The 17,824-nt window shown below is 42.8% G+C and overlaps 1 protein-coding gene across 2 annotated transcripts in view; it reads right to left on the bottom strand.

The window, feature by feature from the left end:
- The window catches only part of kcnd3 (potassium voltage-gated channel, Shal-related subfamily, member 3), a 335,500-nt gene that overhangs the window by 13,016 nt on the left and 304,660 nt on the right, over positions 1-17,824 (bottom strand). For both annotated transcript variants that reach the window (XM_041195750.1, XM_041195748.1), the window contains 2 exons: positions 16,247-16,345; positions 3,544-3,603 (listed from right to left, as the gene is read on the bottom strand). In XM_041195750.1, coding sequence (XP_041051684.1) covers positions 3,544-3,603; positions 16,247-16,345 — 159 coding nt within the window. The remainder of the gene's footprint in view (positions 1-3,543; positions 3,604-16,246; positions 16,346-17,824) is intronic.

Below are 17,824 nucleotides of genomic sequence, written 5' to 3'. Positions count from 1 at the left end.
CTTTGATGTGGCACTTTATCAAATGCCTTCTGGAAATCTAAGTACAGCACATCCACCGGTTCCCCTTTACCCACAGCACATGTTGCTTCCTCAAATAACGGCAATAAGTTGGTTAAACATGATTTCCCTCTCACAAAACAACGCTGACTCTGCCTGATGACCTTGAACTTATCCAAGGGCAGGATTTTCAGGCCCTCGGGCGTGGTGCGGTGATCGGGCCAGGGAGCGGCCGGGAAATGGGCTGCCCGTGATCGGCCCCCGACCTCGATTTCACACTGGCTCGCTGTTAATTGCTCAGCGCTATCGGGGTGAGGGCGGGAAGAGGGCGAGCGCTGACGTCAGCGCTGGCGCAGTGGGGGAGGAGGGGTGCAGAATGAAAGCTCCCAGAAGGCAGAAAGCTTCCTCAGGGAGCTGAAGAATTTTAAAAACAAAAAAAAAGAATGTCCCCACAAAGGACTCGCTCGCCCGAACATATAGATCATAGAAATTCTGCCCAAACATTATTTTCTTAAATTAATATCAGAGTAGTCATCCCGCCCTTCGATGAGGTTTCCTCAAAAATGCAAAAGCTGCCTGGTCGAATCGCCCGTCCGCCAACTGTAACGTAGGACAGGCAGCGAAAACATCCACGTTAGTTGAAACTTTAATGGCCTTAATTGGTCTCTTAATTGTCGAGGGTGGGGGGTGGGGCATGCTGCCAACTCTCACATGAGCACGCTGACTGAAATATTGTGCGATGACATCAGGATGCTCGCCCGACATCACTGCCTGCTACTTTACGCCCAGTTGGGTCAGGTGCGCGCCCACCCGCCGGGTGTAAAATTCTGCCCCAAATGCCCTGCTATAGCTTCTTTAATAAAAGCTTCTAACACTTTCCCTATGACAGATGTTAAGCTGACTGGCCTGTAGTTTCCCGCTTTCTGTCTCCGTCCCTTTTTGAATACTGGAGTCACATTCGTTATCTTCCAATCTAATGGAACCTTCCCTCAATCTAGGAGGTTTTGGAAAACTAAAACCAATGCATCAACTATCTCACTAGCCACTTCTTTTAAGACCCTAGGATGAAGTCCATCGGGATACAGGCGCTTGTCAGCCCACAGCTCCGACAATTTACTCAGTTCCACTTCTCTGGTGATTGTAATTTTCCTGAGTTCCTCTGCCACTTCCATTTCCTGGTTCATAGCTGCTTCTGGGGTGTTACTTGTATCCTCTATCGTGAAAACTGATGCAAAATACCAGTTCAATCCATCTGCCATCTCCTTGTTTTCCATTATCAATTCTCTAGACTCATTTTCTCTAGGACCAACACTCACTTTGTTACAAAAACAAAAATACCTGGAAAAACTCAGCAGGTCTGACAGCATCTGCGGTGAGGAATACAGTTAACGTTTCGAGTCCGAATGACTCTTCATCTCACTTTGTTAGCTTGTTTCTTTCTAATGTATTTATAGAAACCCTTACAATCTGTTTTTATATTTCTGGCTTGAAGGGAAAATAATTGCAGGACGATGTGAAAGAACAAGGGAGAATGGGACTATTTGGATGGCAGAGGTGTGATGGGCTGAATGGCCTCCTGTTCTGTATTATACTATGAAACTATGAATGAGTGCAGTGATGCATTTCACAGTGCAAGATGGATTCTATGAGTTATTGTTCCTGATAAACAATTTTGTTCAATGAGTTGGAACAAAGGGTGCATTTCCTCTGATTTCTGCTTTTTTTTTGTTCATGCACCAACATTTATTGCCCATTGTCAGAGGCTATTTAAGAGTCAACCACATTGCTGTACGTCAAGTGTCATATGTAGGCCAGAAGATTTCCTTCCCTAAAGGTCATTAGTGAACCAGATGGGATTTTACAACAATTAGCAATGGTTTCATGGTCATCAGCAGACTTTGAATTACAGATTTTTATTGAATTCAAATTTCACCATCTGCTGTGGTGGGATTTGAACCTGGGTCCCCAGAGTGTTAGCCTGGGCCTCTAGATTTTTAGTTTAGTGGCAATACCACGATGCCACTACCTCCCTTTAATTAAGTAGTAATAGATCATGCACTCTGACCTCTGTACTTGATTGTCTGCGCTAACTGCCTAACATCACAAGTTTTACCTCTTTATTGAATGTGTTGCTTGGTTGACACAGCATCCACCACCTGGCAGCAGTGTGTACCATCTAAAAGATGAACTGCAGCAACTCACCAAGGCTCCTTTGACAGCACCTTCCAAACCCGTGATCTCTGCCATCTAGGAGGACAAGGAGACTGATGCATGGGAACACCACCACCTGCAAGTTCACCTCCAAGTCACTCTCCATCCTGACTTGGAAATATATCGCCGTTCCTTCACTGTCGCTTGGCCAAAATCCTGGAACTCCCTCCCTGACAGCACTGTGGGTGTACCTACACCACATGGACTGCAGCAGTTCAAGAAGGCAGCTCACCACCACCTTCTCAAGGGCAGTTAGGGATGGGCAATAAATGTTGGCCTTACCAGCAATGGTCACATTCCAAAAATGAATAAAGGAAAAGAGAGCTGAATTCATAGGATATTTCAGATCATTTGTTCACTGCAAGTATATGTCCAATGTGGATTTGTGTTAATAAAGGGCTTTGCTTTCTAACCTGATTTGGCCTTGGGACCCCCCATTCTCTTCAGGTAACAATTCACTGAAAAAATGAAGACATTTTATACAGAAACAAAAAAAATCATACATTGATTTTTCATCAAGTAGGATGGTTCTCAATAGAATGCATGATGGTTTGTCAAATGCATTGAACACTTTGTCCTTGCACTTCTCCATTGTTTCACCTCTCCAGTCTTTTGCTCTCAACTGCTGACTGTGTTAAATCTCTTTGGATGCAGTTCCACTGGCAGCTGCCCTTCTACAACCATCCAAGATCTCTGCATTCCTCCAACTCTGCCTTCTTGCACATCTCCAATTTGAATTGCTCCACAATTGGCCACTGGCCCTTCAACTGCCTGGGTCCTAAGCTCTGGAGTTCCCTCCCTAAACCTTGCTGCCTCTTCGCCTCTCTCTCTTCCTGAGAGACGCTCCGTAAATCCTAACTCTTTGGTCACGCATCCTTGTGTGGCTCGGTGTCAATCCTTTGTCTGACACCATTCCTGTGAAGTGCCTCAGGTTGTTTTACAATATTAACGATGCTACATTGTTATTGTTGTTGTTTATAAACAGGGTAGAATGTATCACTGCACAATATCCCAAATTAATACCAATTCTTTAAAAGCCTTTAATTAAAACAGAGTGAGCAGAGCCTCTTGTTAGAATGATCGCCTGGAGATTGACAATATCACACACAGTACGTTCACCAAAATCACGGAGATCAAGCACTCGGGCAGCAATCTCATCAGGAGAGTTATCACAAATCAAATCAGTCTTCACTTTAGAGGATATAAGTAACATTCCAGGAGCAGTTATAAATCAGGGAATGGAAGGGAAATTACAATCACCAGAGAAGTGGCACTGAGTAAATGACATTTCAACTCTTGCACTGAGGCAAACCTGAGAAAACAAGAAAGACTTACCTTTGTTGAAGCAGATGTTCGGACTGATAAGAGGGGGTCATCCAACAGGTAGGACAATCCCTACAACATCAACAGAGGACAGACAAAAAAATACATCAGTTGTACAATTTTGACTTTCAAGTAATTAACTTAGCGTTGTAATTCAGAAAAACCCTAGTGAAAAAGGTAAGGAATGAGGAGGATTCAGAGTGGGTACAATTCATCATCAGATTCTTTAATCCTAAACATCATCTCGGCTGCTGTATTAAGCTATCAGACACAAATGCAGTAACATGTCCCTTACCTTCCACCTACCCACCCTCACCTACCACCCTGAAGTATTGTCTTTCCAGGATGTCCAGGTAAACGGGCATTTTCCCTGCTTTCTTGAGAATCCCACCCCCATTAACACTGACCTCCCCGACCCCCTCCTTCCCACCCCCAGGGTCCATGTCTGTCTCTGAGTCGCCACCAACCACCCTCACTGTCCTTTCTATTGCTACAGATGCAACTCCACCTACCCGCCCTATCAGCCCCCTCTGCTCTCTCTCACACTCACCATCCCTTCCTAACACACCCACCCTCAGTTCACTCCCCAGGAGGCAGTCATTGACTCCACAGACCCCTCCGTTGTATGTTCACCTGGGCCTCCCCCACCTTTTAATCCCTCCTCCACCTTTACTCCCTCTTTGCCACAGACACCTCCCTCCACCCTTATTCCCTCCTCCCCATAGGACTCCCTCTCTCCCCCCCCGGACATGTTGCCCCCTCCAAACCCCCTCCCTCCAAACTCCTCCCCTGCTCTGAACTCCTCCCCCCTTCTGAACTCCCTCCCTGACAACTTCCTACCCCCTTACACTTGCCTCCCCATTTGCCGCATTCTCTACCATCACAGCCTCCTCTCCCAGTACTTCCTCCTCCCACCTCCCAATGTCACCCCCTGACACCTTCATCCCTGCTTCCCCTCCCTCAACAACCTCACTCACCCCTGGTACACCTCCCTCTCCCACTCACAGCGAGACCTTCCTCTCCCCAGCCTCGCCAATCATCCGTAGCAGCCCAGGGCCAAGACTGTGATTTTCCAAAGCAGATCTGAAGCATCAGCGGAGATCTCCTATCTTCCCTGAGCTGCTTTGCAGCAGAGTCGTGTGCATCAGGGTCTGCCCAACATGCAGTGCATGTTTTCCTCCAGGGTCTGGTAGCTGAAGGGCTCCAGCATCTTCTTCTCTTCGGATGTCTGTGATCTGTGCAAGGCCCTGACGGTAAGTCCAGACTCCTGCTCGTTACGTTTGTCCCGATGTGTTCTGGGCCAGCGTAATTTCCCGCTGGTGTGACAGAAAATCGGGTGCGGGAGGATGATTCCGATTGGGCCTTACTTTGCATCCCATTAATGGGATGCAAGTTGGGTTCACGCTGGCCTTCAGCGGGATTTGCATTCCGCCATGACGGACACCATCGGATGATCCCGCTGTGTTTTCATGCTGGTGTGAAACTGATTTTTGCCCATCCCGCCGAATTGTCCCAACCTCCCACTCGCCATGGTGTCTGACGCCAATGGGGTGGGGAAATTCTGGCCCGGTGCATATGTGTAGGAATAAAGCAAAAGCTGAAATATCCTAAACAAACTTATTTTTAAAATCATGAAATGGAGAAGTTAAACATTCCATCAATATAAAATCAGTTTTTCAGGGTCAGAGAGGTTGTTCCGAAGTAATTATGACTCAGTAGCAATATTCCACCTAAGTTGTGTGGGAGCATGGTTGCACAGCAATCAGAATATGTCGCACTGGGAGCAAACAGGCTCTGCACAAACAACATTCCCTTTAAGAGGTGTGCATACATAATTAATTGTGTGTTAATCTTCAAGGGACTGCATAGTATAATGAGAAAGTTGTACACAGCAGATAGAAGCTTGAGGGAACATTGCTTTAGTGCACCATTAAAACACAATTATTGTGCTCTTCATTCTTGACCTACTTCATTCAGCAAAGCGCAACTTTTTCAAGGGTTTTATAGCCCAAATAGAAAGTTGAAGTTCATGTCAATTCAGTGATATCTAATTGATTTCCATCAGTGACGACTTCAACAGTACACCTTATGCAGGAGCCGGGAGTCACTGACAGCAACATCTGAATTTCTGCATTTAATTGTGCATGTATCATTGTCAGAAGTTGCTGTCAGTTTCATAGAATAATGACACTGATACTTTCACTGTCATTACAAACACAAAACACAAGCCATAGTCGTCACCATTTGTGTTCAAATCGGACAAGAAGTGTAATTAATTTAACGTCACCATTATTGTTAATTAATAAATTGCTGCTTGCTGTGTGTGAAGAGCAATTTCGGGCTGCAACAAGTGTTCAGTGAATAGTTCACACTTCTTATGGGATAATTAACTTTTATCCTTAATTACCTCTATGTGGGAAGTTCTCAAGCCTGCCTTGAAATGGTGTATCTGTAGGTATAGTGGAATACTGCCACATCTAATAATCTTGGTGCAGGTAAAGAGTTGAAAAGTTAAATTACCCAATGCTTATAGCGGGCAAATTGCGAGGACTTTGTAGAGCATTAGGAATAATAAGCACTAATGAACACCTTTAATATGTTCAGCTATTCTCACTGGCACTTACATTCTATTTATGTTGTGTATGAATTTTACTAAAACTGAACTAGAACATAAAACTAATTAGGAGACACTTAAGCAGAGGTAGCAACTGTCCCTGTGAATGCTGTGTCCATTTTCATTTGGCAATCCATCTCATACCATTATAGAAAATGGATGTTAATAGGTTTGTGAATGAGAATTAAATTATATAGGAAATAGCTACATCTGAGCAGTGCAGAGGTCACAGTGTAGTACAAGTTGATTTTAATTTTTCCTAATCCAGTTTTCACTTCCTGATTGTTCTTGATTGGCTGTGCTGGGTCTTGGCTTCAGGGCTGAGCTCCCACTTTCAGCACCTCACCCCAAAAGGTATCCTTCACTTATGATTATCACTGGGCACTGAGGGAGCCTCATAGTTGAGCCTGATCTTGCCCTCTCACATGCGCGCACACACACACACACACACACACACACACCACATGGACTGCAGCGGTTTAAGAAGGCAGCTCACCAGCACCTTCTCAAGGGCAATTAGGGATGGGCAATAAATGCTGGCCCAGCCGGCGACACCCACATCCCATGAAAGAGTCATGAAAAACATGTACGCAAACACAAGTGTGCACAAACACACACGTACACATACACACTTTACAGCTTGTTAGTGATTAGGATAATGAACTCTGGGCTAATGTCTTTACTCTTCCTATTAGATTGGTCTTGTGGTCAGTCCTACCATATCTACCACTGCAGTCAAAAAGATTAACTGAATCAATTGTCATCAACAGAATGTATTTGCTCTCTTTTTGCTCATTATCAGTATGTTTTGTATGGAAAGATGTATGTCTTTTCTTAACCTTAGATTGTGTATTCCAACTACATAATTCAGTAGCAAACTTTCATGAGTTTAAAATAAAGAATGTTATTTATTTTCTCACATTTACCCACATTTAAACCCAATGTCACACACTCAATCCTACACACACACAAACAATGATTGAATACAGATAAAGAAAATGCACTTTTGCAGATTACAGTTAATTCAGTCTCTGATTTATGATTTCCATGTGACAGGCCTGTGGTTTCTTGAATGGATTCAATGATTTAAAATTGAAGTGAGGGTCTTGTAAAGCGAAGGGCTCACTGTATGCTGAGATGTTTTTTGCAGTCGAATATCTAGGAGGTTAGTTCTCAGGTGAACTTGGAAACTGGAACAGATTAAGTTCTTTGGCTGCTTGATGACTTGCAGCTAGTTTCAGAGTCTGGTTCTCAGACTGGCTGACAACTGATAGTTCTTAAAAGGCAACGATGGCACAGCCTTTCTCTGCAGCTGCTGCCTTGTCAGTATTCTTCTGCAGTCTGTCCTGGTCTCCCTGAGTCTTTAGATAAAACTTGTTATTTCAAGCTGGTTTTGATCACATGACCAATTCTGGCAATTGCCCAACCAGAAAGGTTTGGAAGCTCAAAGCCATCACTACACAATAGGAGACAGATGGTGATCTTTCGCACTCAACTGGCGGATAACTGGTTTTGTCAGCTTTGCTTTGTCGAACTGCAAACCTGGAGACATAGAGTCTAGGAGTCCAATGACTCCGTGTTTCGAGTAAGCTTCAAACAATGGCAGGTATGAATTCCACAGATAACATTCCTCTTGGAATGTCCTTTCAAGGGGGAGGCTGCAGCCATGGCTATTAAATTCAGAACTTTCTGGGAAGCTTGGTACTCTGAGTTGAATAAGCAAAGGTCACATGACCACACGGCAGCCATCTTGACAGTGTCCATTGGAAACAAATAAAAGAGCGTTCCAGAAGCTTCCATATGTGCTCAGTCCACATGTAAAGTTATGAATATGACATGCCTTTACTGGGCATGACACTATACAGCTGATGTATTGGACAGAGTTTGTCATAGTGAAATTTGATAAGACAAATGCAATTGAAAACTTCAGAGACATATTCCCCTGTACTTTCCTCTGGTTGCTAAGAAACCTTTTTTACACACACATTGAGTGCTAGTTGCTCATACAGTTTACATTTAAACATTGTTTACATGATAATTATTTATTTGTTGGATGTGGGCATCACTGGCTAGGCCAGCATTCATTGCCCATCCCTAATTGCCCTTGTTCAGAGGGCATTTAAGAGTCAACCACATTGCTGTGGGTCTGGAGTCACATGTAGGCCAGACCAGGTAAGGACGGCAGGTTTTCTTCCCTAAAGGACATTAGCAAACTAGTTTGTTTTTACAACAAACAACAATGGTTTTGTGTTTATCATTAGATCATAAAACTTCTTAAATTCCAGATTTTTAATGAATTCAAATTTCACCATCTGCTGTGGTGAGATTTGAACCCAGGTCCCCCTGGGTCTCTAGAATACTAATCCAGTGAAAGCACTACTAAACCACCACCTCACTGAAATGGTCCAAAAAGTTGAATTAAGCAGTGTAAGCAACACCAACATGAAAATTCATTGCCAAAGATTTGAATATTGAAATATTTATTCATAGAATATTCAATGAACACCTTTAACATGTTCAGCTATTCTCACTGGCTCTCACATTCTATTTATGTTGTGTATGAATTTTACTATAACTAAACTAGAACATAAAACTAATTAGGAGACACTTAAGCAGAGGTAGCAACTGTCCCTGTGAATGCTGTGTCCATTTTCATTTGGCAATCCATCTCATACCATTATAGAAAATGGATGTTAATAGGTTTGTGAATGAGAATTAAATTATATAGGAAATAGCTACATCTGAGCAGTGCAGAGGTCACAGTGTAGTACAAGTTGATTTTAATTTTTCCTAATCCAGTTTTCACTTCCTGATTGTTCTTGATTGGCTGTGCTGGGTCTTGGCTTCAGGGCTGAGCTCCCACTTTCAGCACCTCACCCCAAAAGGTATCCTTCACTTATGATTATCACTGGGCACTGAGGGAGCCTCATAGTTGAGCCTGATCTTGCCCTCTCACATGCGCGCACACACACACACACACACACACACACACCACATGGACTGCAGCGGTTTAAGAAGGCAGCTCACCAGCACCTTCTCAAGGGCAATTAGGGATGGGCAATAAATGCTGGCCCAGCCGGCGACACCCACATCCCATGAAAGAGTCATGAAAAACATGTACGCAAACACAAGTGTGCACAAACACACACGTACACATACACACTTTACAGCTTGTTAGTGATTAGGATAATGAACTCTGGGCTAATGTCTTTACTCTTCCTATTAGATTGGTCTTGTGGTCAGTCCTACCATATCTACCACTGCAGTCAAAAAGATTAACTGAATCAATTGTCATCAACAGAATGTATTTGCTCTCTTTTTGCTCATTATCAGTATGTTTTGTATGGAAAGATGTATGTCTTTTCTTAACCTTAGATTGTGTATTCCAACTACATAATTCAGTAGCAAACTTTCATGAGTTTAAAATAAAGAATGTTATTTATTTTCTCACATTTACCCACATTTAAACCCAATGTCACACACTCAATCCTACACACACACAAACAATGATTGAATACAGATAAAGAAAATGCACTTTTGCAGATTACAGTTAATTCAGTCTCTGATTTATGATTTCCATGTGACAGGCCTGTGGTTTCTTGAATGGATTCAATGATTTAAAATTGAAGTGAGGGCCTTGTAAAGCGAAGGGCTCACCGTAGGCTGTGAGTTTTTTTGCAGTCGAATATCTAGGAGGTTAGTTCTCAGGTGAATTTGGAAACTGGAACAAATTAAGTTCTTTGGCTGCTTGATGACTTGCAGCTAGTTTCAGAGTCTGGTTCTCAGACTGGCTGACAACTGATGGTTCATAAAAGGCAACGATGGCACAGCCTTTCTCTGCAGCTGCTGCCTTGTCAGTATTCTTCTGCAGTCTGTCCTGGTCTCCCTGAGTCTTTAGATAAAACTTGTTATTTCAAGCTGGTTTTGATCACATGACCAATTCTGGCAATTGCCCAACCAGAAAGGTTTGGAAGCTCAAAGCCATCACTACACAATAGGAGACAGATGGTGATTTTTCGCACTCAACTGGCGGATAACTGGTCTTGTCAGCTTTTCTTTGTCGAACTGCAAACCTGGAGACATGGAGTCGAAGAGTCCAATGACTCCGTGTTTCGAGTAAGCTTCAATCAATGGCAGGTATGAATTCCACAGATAACATTCCTCTTGGAATGTCCTTTCCAGGGGGAGGCTGCAGCCATGGCTATTAAATTCAAAACGTACTGGGAAGCTTGGTACTCTGAGTTGAATAAGCAAAGGTCACATGACCACATGGTGGCCATCTTGACAGTATCCATTGTAACCAAATAAAAGAGAGTTCCAGAAGCTTCCATATGTGCTCAGTCCATGTGTAAAGTTATGAATATGACATGCCTTTACTGGGCATGACTCTGTACAGCTGATGTATTGGACAGAGTTTGTCATAGTGAAATGTCATAAGAAAAATGCAATTGAAAACTTCAGAGACATATTCCCCTGTACTTTCCTCTGGTTGCTAAGAAACCTTTTTTACACACACATTGTGTGCTAGTTGCTCATACAGTTTACATTTAAACATTGTTTACATGATAATTATTTATTTGTTGGATGTGGGCATCACTGGCTAGGCCAGCATTTATTGCCCATCCCTAATTGCCCTTGTTCAGAGGGCATTTAAGAGTCAACCACATTGCTGTGGGTCTGGAGTCACATGTAGGCCAGACCAGGTAAGGACAGTAGGTTTTCTTCCCTAAAGGACATTAGCGAACTGGATGGGTTTTTACAACAATCAACAATGGTTTTGTGTTTATCATTAGATAATAAGACATTTTAAATTCCAGATTTTTATTGAATTCAAATTTCACCATCTGCTGTGGTGGGATTTGAACCCAGGTCCCCCTGGATCTCTAGAATACTAGTCCAGTGAAAACACTACTAAGTCCACTCCTCCATCACCCCCTACTCCTCAACCCCGTTCTATGGCACCACCCCATGCCCACGCAAAAGATGCAACACCTGCCCCTTCACTTCCTCTCTCCTCACCGTCCAAGGGCCCAAACACTCCTTTCAAGTGAAGCAGCATTTCACTTGCATTTCCCCCAACTTAGTCTACTGCATTCGTTGCTCCCAATGTGGTCTCCTCTACATTGGAGAGACCAAACGTAAACTGGGCGACCGCTTTGCAGAACACCTGCGGTCTGTCCGCAAGAATGACCCAATCCTCCCTGTCGCTTGCCATTTTAACACTCCACCCTGCTCTCTTGCCCACATGTCTGTCCTTGGCTTGCTGCATTGTTCCAGTGAAGCCCAACGCAAACTGGAGGAACAATACTTCAACTTCCGACTAGGCACTTTACAGCCTTCCGAACTGAATATTGAATTCAACAACTTTAGGTCTTGAGCACCCTCCTTCATCCCCACCCCCTTCCTTTTGTTTTTTCCAATAAATTATATAGATTTTTCTTTTTCCACTTATTTCCATTATTTTTAAATATTTTTAAATCTTTTATGCTCCCCCCACCCCCACTAGAGCTACATCTTGAGTGCCCTACCATCCATTCTTAATTAGCACATTCGTTTAGATAATATCACCAACTTTAACACCTATGTGTTCTTTTGTTCTGTTGTCTGTGACATCTTTTGATGATCTGCTTCTATCACTGCTTGTTTGTCCCTACAACCACACCAACCCCCTCCAATTCTCTCCCCCCAACCAAACCGCGACCCCCCACACACACCTTAAACTAGTTTATATTTCACCCCTTTCTTGGATTCACTCAAGTTCTGTCGAAGGTTCATGAGGACTCGAAACGTCAACTCTTTTATTCTCCGCCGATGCTGCCAGACCTGCTGAATTTTTCCAGGTAATTCTGTTTTTGTTTTGGATTTCCAGCATCTGCAGTTTTTTTGTTTTTAGGTTCTTTGGCTGCTTGATGACTTGCAACTAATTTCAGAATCTGGTTCTCAGACTGGCTGACAACTGATGGTTCTTAAAAGGCAAAGATGGCACAGCCTTTCTCTACAGCTGCTGCCTTGTCAGTGTTCTTCTGCAGTCTGCCCTGGTCTCCCTGAGTCTTTAGATAAACTTGTTATTTCAAGCTGGTTTTGATCACATGACCAATTCTGGTAATCGGCCAACCAGAAAGGTTTGGAAGCTCAAAGCCATCACTACACAATAGGAGACAGATGGTGATCTTTTGCACTCAACTGGCGGATAACTGGTTTTGTCAGCTTTTCTTTGTAGAACTGCAAACCTGGAGACATAGAGTCTAGGAGTCCAATGACTCCGTGTTTCAAGTAAGCTTCAATCAATGGCAGCTATGAATTCCACAGATAGCATTTCTCTTGGAATGTCCTTTCCAGGGGGAGGCTGCAGCCATGGCTATTAAATTCAGAACTTTCTGGGAAGTTTGGTATTCTGAGTTGAATAAGCAAAGGTCACATGACCACATGGCAGCTATCTTGACAGTGTCCATTGGAAACAAATAAAAGAACGTTCCAGAAGCTTCCACATGTGCTCAGTCCACATGTAAAGTTATGAATATGACATGCCTTTACTGGGCATGACACTGTACAGCTGATGTATTGGACAGAGTTTGTCATAGCGAAATTTGATAAGACAAATGCAATTGAAAACTTCAGAGACACATTCCCGTGTACTTTCCTCTAGTTGCTAAGAAACCTATTTTACACTCACATTGAGCACTAGGTTGCTCATACAGTTTACATTTATGCATTGTTTACATGATAACTATTTATTTATTGGATGTGGGCATCACTGGCTAGGCCAACATTTATTGCCCATCCCTAAATGCCCTTGTTCAGAGGGCATTTAAGAGTCAACCACATTGCTGTGGGTCTGGAGTCATATGTAGGCCAGACCAGGTAAGGACAGCAGATTTCCTTCCCTAAAGGACATTAGTGAACCAGATGGGTTTTTAGAACAATCAGCAATGGTTTTGTGGTTATCATTAGACTTTTGAAATTCCAGATTTTTATTGAATTCAAATTTCACCATCTGATGTGGTGGGATTTGAACCCAGGTTCCCTTGGGTCTCTGGAATACTAGTCCAGTGAAAACACTACTAAGCCACCACCTCCCTGAAGTGGTCCAAAAAGTTGCATTAAGCAGTGTAAGCAACACCAACATGAAAGTTCATTGCCAAAGATTTGAATATTGGCTAATTATAAATAAAGTGACTTTAAATTAAAGCTGGGCTGTATTGAGTGAATGAGGATTGTGAGGAGTTTTAAATAGACTTTTTCTCCCTCTGCTTTCTCATTTTTAACATATGCATGTTACATCTCTCACCATGGCAACATCTACAGACTTCTGAATATTAACATGATCCAGATGGAATTTGCATTATTGTCATGTTAAATACATTAATTTGCAGAACCTAAGCTATAGGCTCTCCATAACTGGTGACCAATGGAGTGGCATTTTAAACCTTTGTTTCATCAGACGGGACTAGACCGAGCACAAGTTCTAAGAGGACACATAATCCAGACACATTTTTGGAGAGTAGCAAGTTTGATAGTGCAAAAAAATCCCCTGCCTGCTATCCACATTTGAACTTCCATTTTGATAGAATCTTTTCTTGCATCCGGGGATTTGGAACATAACAATCACTATTTCAAACAAAACCAGTATTAGCACCTATAGAATGCACTAGGGAATTTACGCATGGGAACATCACCAATTTCCGCTCCAATCCACACACCATCCTGACTTGAAACTATCTCACTGTACCTTCGCTAATGCTGGAAATGCTAAATACTTAAACATGGCTGAAGTTTTAGAATGTGAAGTGTGAGGAAAATTTGTATTTTTAGATAAATTAGAGTAGTTTGAATTTCAAAGAGCTGTAAGATGTTACACATAGCCAGAAGAAGCCAAGCCAAATGAGTGTGTTTATTTTTTTCCCAAAGGTCATTTATAAAATGAGTACCATGAAAGATTTATATTATGAGAAAAGTAAAGTTGCAAAGATACATTGGAACAATGGAATTTACATTAAAAAGGGAGAAACATGTATAAAGGAGATGAGACTATGTGTCAGAAGGGAGAAAGGAATTCTAAGATCTAACAAGTGTAAAAACCTCCAGCATCTGTGCATCAAGTTGCTGTCTACAATAACCAATGCTGAGAAAACTCACTTTGAATATCACTGTCCAAGGTATCGTGTTTGCCTGGGTCTGTTTAAACATATTTGTTTTTATGTTGCCTTAATAGGAGTGCAACTGGAAGCCAGACTAATTAGGGATTTTAAGAGTTATTATAGTAGTAATTTGTAGACCTATATGTGTGCTTGAAATCTTTTCTTTTGTTAATAAATGTTTAACTTAGAGTTCTAAAAACCTCTTAAGTTGTGGTAGTCTTATTACTTCTGAATTCAAAGCATGCATCTCGAAATAAAATACAAATTGCAAAACAGTTGTGTGACTGTGTGATCAAGTTACCCTCATGGTTTTGATCTGGCTGGCGCACATCATCTGCCACGTTACTATTCAATAGTTTTCTCATCAGGTTATTTCTGCTCATTGTTTTTGAATAAAGGTTACTTAACTCAGTTTGTGTTGGATTATTTGATTCTCAGCTGGGATGGTATTTTTTCCTTTGAGCTGTTGGCTTTAACACCTCTTGGACAGGAAGGTGGGGAAATAGGAATTAAATAGAAGTTACGATACCTAACAAGCTGCTCGGCCCATCCAGGTCACGTTGGTGCTTATTTTCCACACAAGGAGCATTTGAACTTCATGAACCTATTCTGCCCCAATATTTCATTACCCCCATTTACTTTAACCATCTCTTAACACATTCTTAAATATTAACATGATCTCTCCTTAAATCACTAACTCAACTATTCAATTCCACAGCCTCACAACCCTGTGTTTCTCCTGCTCTCTGTCCCAAATCACTTATGTTTAACTTTAGATCTGTGCCTGCTCCCTCCAGACCTCTCAGTCACTGGAACAATCTAAATCTGTATTTTCTGTTCCTTCCCTTTAGAGAGCTCCTGCTCATTATCCAGTGTCTCCCACTGGACAATCACTGGAACAATCTAAATCTGTATTTTCTGTTCCTTCCCTTTAGAGAGCTCCTGCTCATTATGCAGTGTCTCCCACTGGATTGTGCACCTCCCTGAGTGTGGTCAGGTGATGTCCCACATTGGCAACCAGTCAGTCAGTATTCATGATGCTCAGCCTCACACTTGCAGTAAAGTCACTTGGGGAAAGGTGCAGGAGGCTGCCAGTACCTGTGGATTAGGACCCCAGCAAGAGTCAGCATCTTCAGAGAAGGAAGACAGAGGTTAGTAAATTGGCAACCTCCTCTGTGGCTGCAGAATCCTTCACCCAAAGTGTTCCCTGGAAACGGGACACGGGTTTATCAAGGTTTGGCTGTTTTTTAAATAAAGTGCACCAAACAAACAAACAGAAGGTGGTACACAGATTCCTGTGTTCCTGACGGATCCATCCCGAGCTTTGTGACAGGCTTGTTCAGTCTTGTCTAGACCACAGTTTTGGGAAAGGAGAGGGTGAGGAGTGATTTTCAGCTGGATTTGACAGAAGAGCCACCAAAAAATCCCATAAAAATGGGATATGGGAATGGGAGAACACATTCTACCTTCTCCATCTCCCCCTAACACCAAGGATCAAACATTAAAGGACACACAAAGAGGGCAGGGATAAATGTCTGGAATGGCTGACCAGGTTAAGGGGTGATCGACGCAGCCTGTAATGGGCTCATAGCGCAGTTGGTTGCCAGGTGGAGAAATTTCTAGAAGAATGGGTTTCAATGGGCAATTTCCCTCTTTCTGACTTCTAAGGTGTCTCTGCTGTAATCCAAGTGAAATATACGAATGTACATCACCTGTCCACTTGTGAGTTACCCAATTTAAGACCAGAGGTTTTGTTTTTTATTAGATTTTTTTTACATGGGGTATGACAACAGGGAACAGACAGAAGCAGTGTTGGCAGGTTGGAATGCTGAATGAGAGCCCGTAGAATTTTTACTGCGGCATTCGAAGGCAGGGATAGAACCTTGCCAAGACTAAACGCGCTGTTTCTACAGCACCTGGATCAGATGGGCCTGAACGAGAGGTAAGGGATCTGCAGACTTACAGTTGTCCTCTCTAAGCAGTGCAGCAGATGGTGATGTTGTCTGGCCACAGCTGAGCCTGGTTTGTTGGGGCATTGCTGCTGCTCCTTATCACCCGAGTCCTGGAACAACAGCAACATAAAAAAAAATCAAATTGTGTTACATTTGAAATCACAGCCACTGCTTTATCAGAGAACCAGAGACTGGTTACAGCACAGAATGAGGCCATTCGGCCTGATTGAGTGCATGCTGCCTCACTGCAAGAGCAAGTTAGTTAGTTCCACTCCCTGCCCTTTCCCTAAAGGCTGCCAATTTTGTTTTTAACCTCCAGGTGCTTATCCAATTCTCTTTTGAATGCGTCGATTGAATCTGCCTCCATCACATTCTCAGGTTATGCATTTTAGACCCTAACCATTCAGGGCATGAAAAAGAGTTTTTCTCAAGTCGCCTTTGGTTCCTTTGCCAATCAACTTAAGTTGGTGCCCTCACCCCTTTCAATGGGAACAATTTCTCTCCAGCGACTCTTTCTAGACCCCTCATGATTTTGAACACTTCTATCAAATCTCCTCTCAACCTTCTCTTCTCTAAGGAAACAGCCCCGACTTCTCCAATCTATCCACGTAATTGAAGTCCCTCATTCCTGGAACCACTCTCCTTAAGGTCTATTTGTTAATATTTCTTCTTCTTGAGAACCTTTCCCCACTGTCCATTCCATTAAGAGATGGGTTCAGGCTTCCACTGGATTTTGCCCAGCGGTCTTCATTTATGTGGAAGCCTGGCCATCAATGTTGGTGGGCTATTCACCTGCAGGATGCATCACAATTCCAGGTGGGCTCAGTTGGCACTGCTATTCACGCCTTTAAGTCAGGATGTTGTGAACTTGAGACACACCCTGGGACTTGAGCACATAATCTAGATAGAGAAACCGGGGGCTACGTCAGAGTCTTGCAATGAGGTGTGTGAGGCATTTCAAAAAGTCTTTCTGAGGGGTTTGAAATATATTAAATTCTTACAGTGAGTGATGTAGGGTTTACCTGAAGGTGATAGTGAGAGTATATGAGAGCGTTACTTTGAGGGGTGTGCGATAGATCGTAGGAAGTTATTTTGAAGGGAGTAGGATATTTCAGCCAGAGTTAGAGAGGAGCTTGAGTCACAGAGAGACGTTTGCGATATGTCTGAATATGTTACAGTGAGGGATATATGAAAGTATGCTACTTTCAAAGTGAGGATTGTGAGATATATTGAGGGTTGCAGATTATATCAGAATATAATAGTGAGGAGTGTGGGGTATAGTAGAGAATGTTTCAGTGAAATATGTGGGGTATACGTACATATGGAGGGAGTGAATGTTTGTGGATGTGGTGCCAATCATCCAGGACAAAGCAGCCCACTTGATTGGCACCACATCCACAAGCATTCACTCTCTCCACCACTGATGCACTGTAGCAGTAGTATCAAGTCTCCTTTGACAGCACCTTCCAAACCCACGACGATTACCACCTAGAAGGACAAGGACAGCAGACGCAGGGGAACACCACCACTTGGAAGTTCCCCTCCAAGTCACACACCATCCTGACTTGGAAATATATCACGGTTCCTTC

The sequence above is a fragment of the Carcharodon carcharias genome, chromosome 9 (assembly GCF_017639515.1).
Source record: "Carcharodon carcharias isolate sCarCar2 chromosome 9, sCarCar2.pri, whole genome shotgun sequence".
Classification (NCBI taxonomy): domain Eukaryota; kingdom Metazoa; phylum Chordata; class Chondrichthyes; order Lamniformes; family Lamnidae; genus Carcharodon; species Carcharodon carcharias.
Note: the sequence above shows the minus strand (reverse complement) of the source record. Positions and strands in the feature narration are given on the sequence as shown.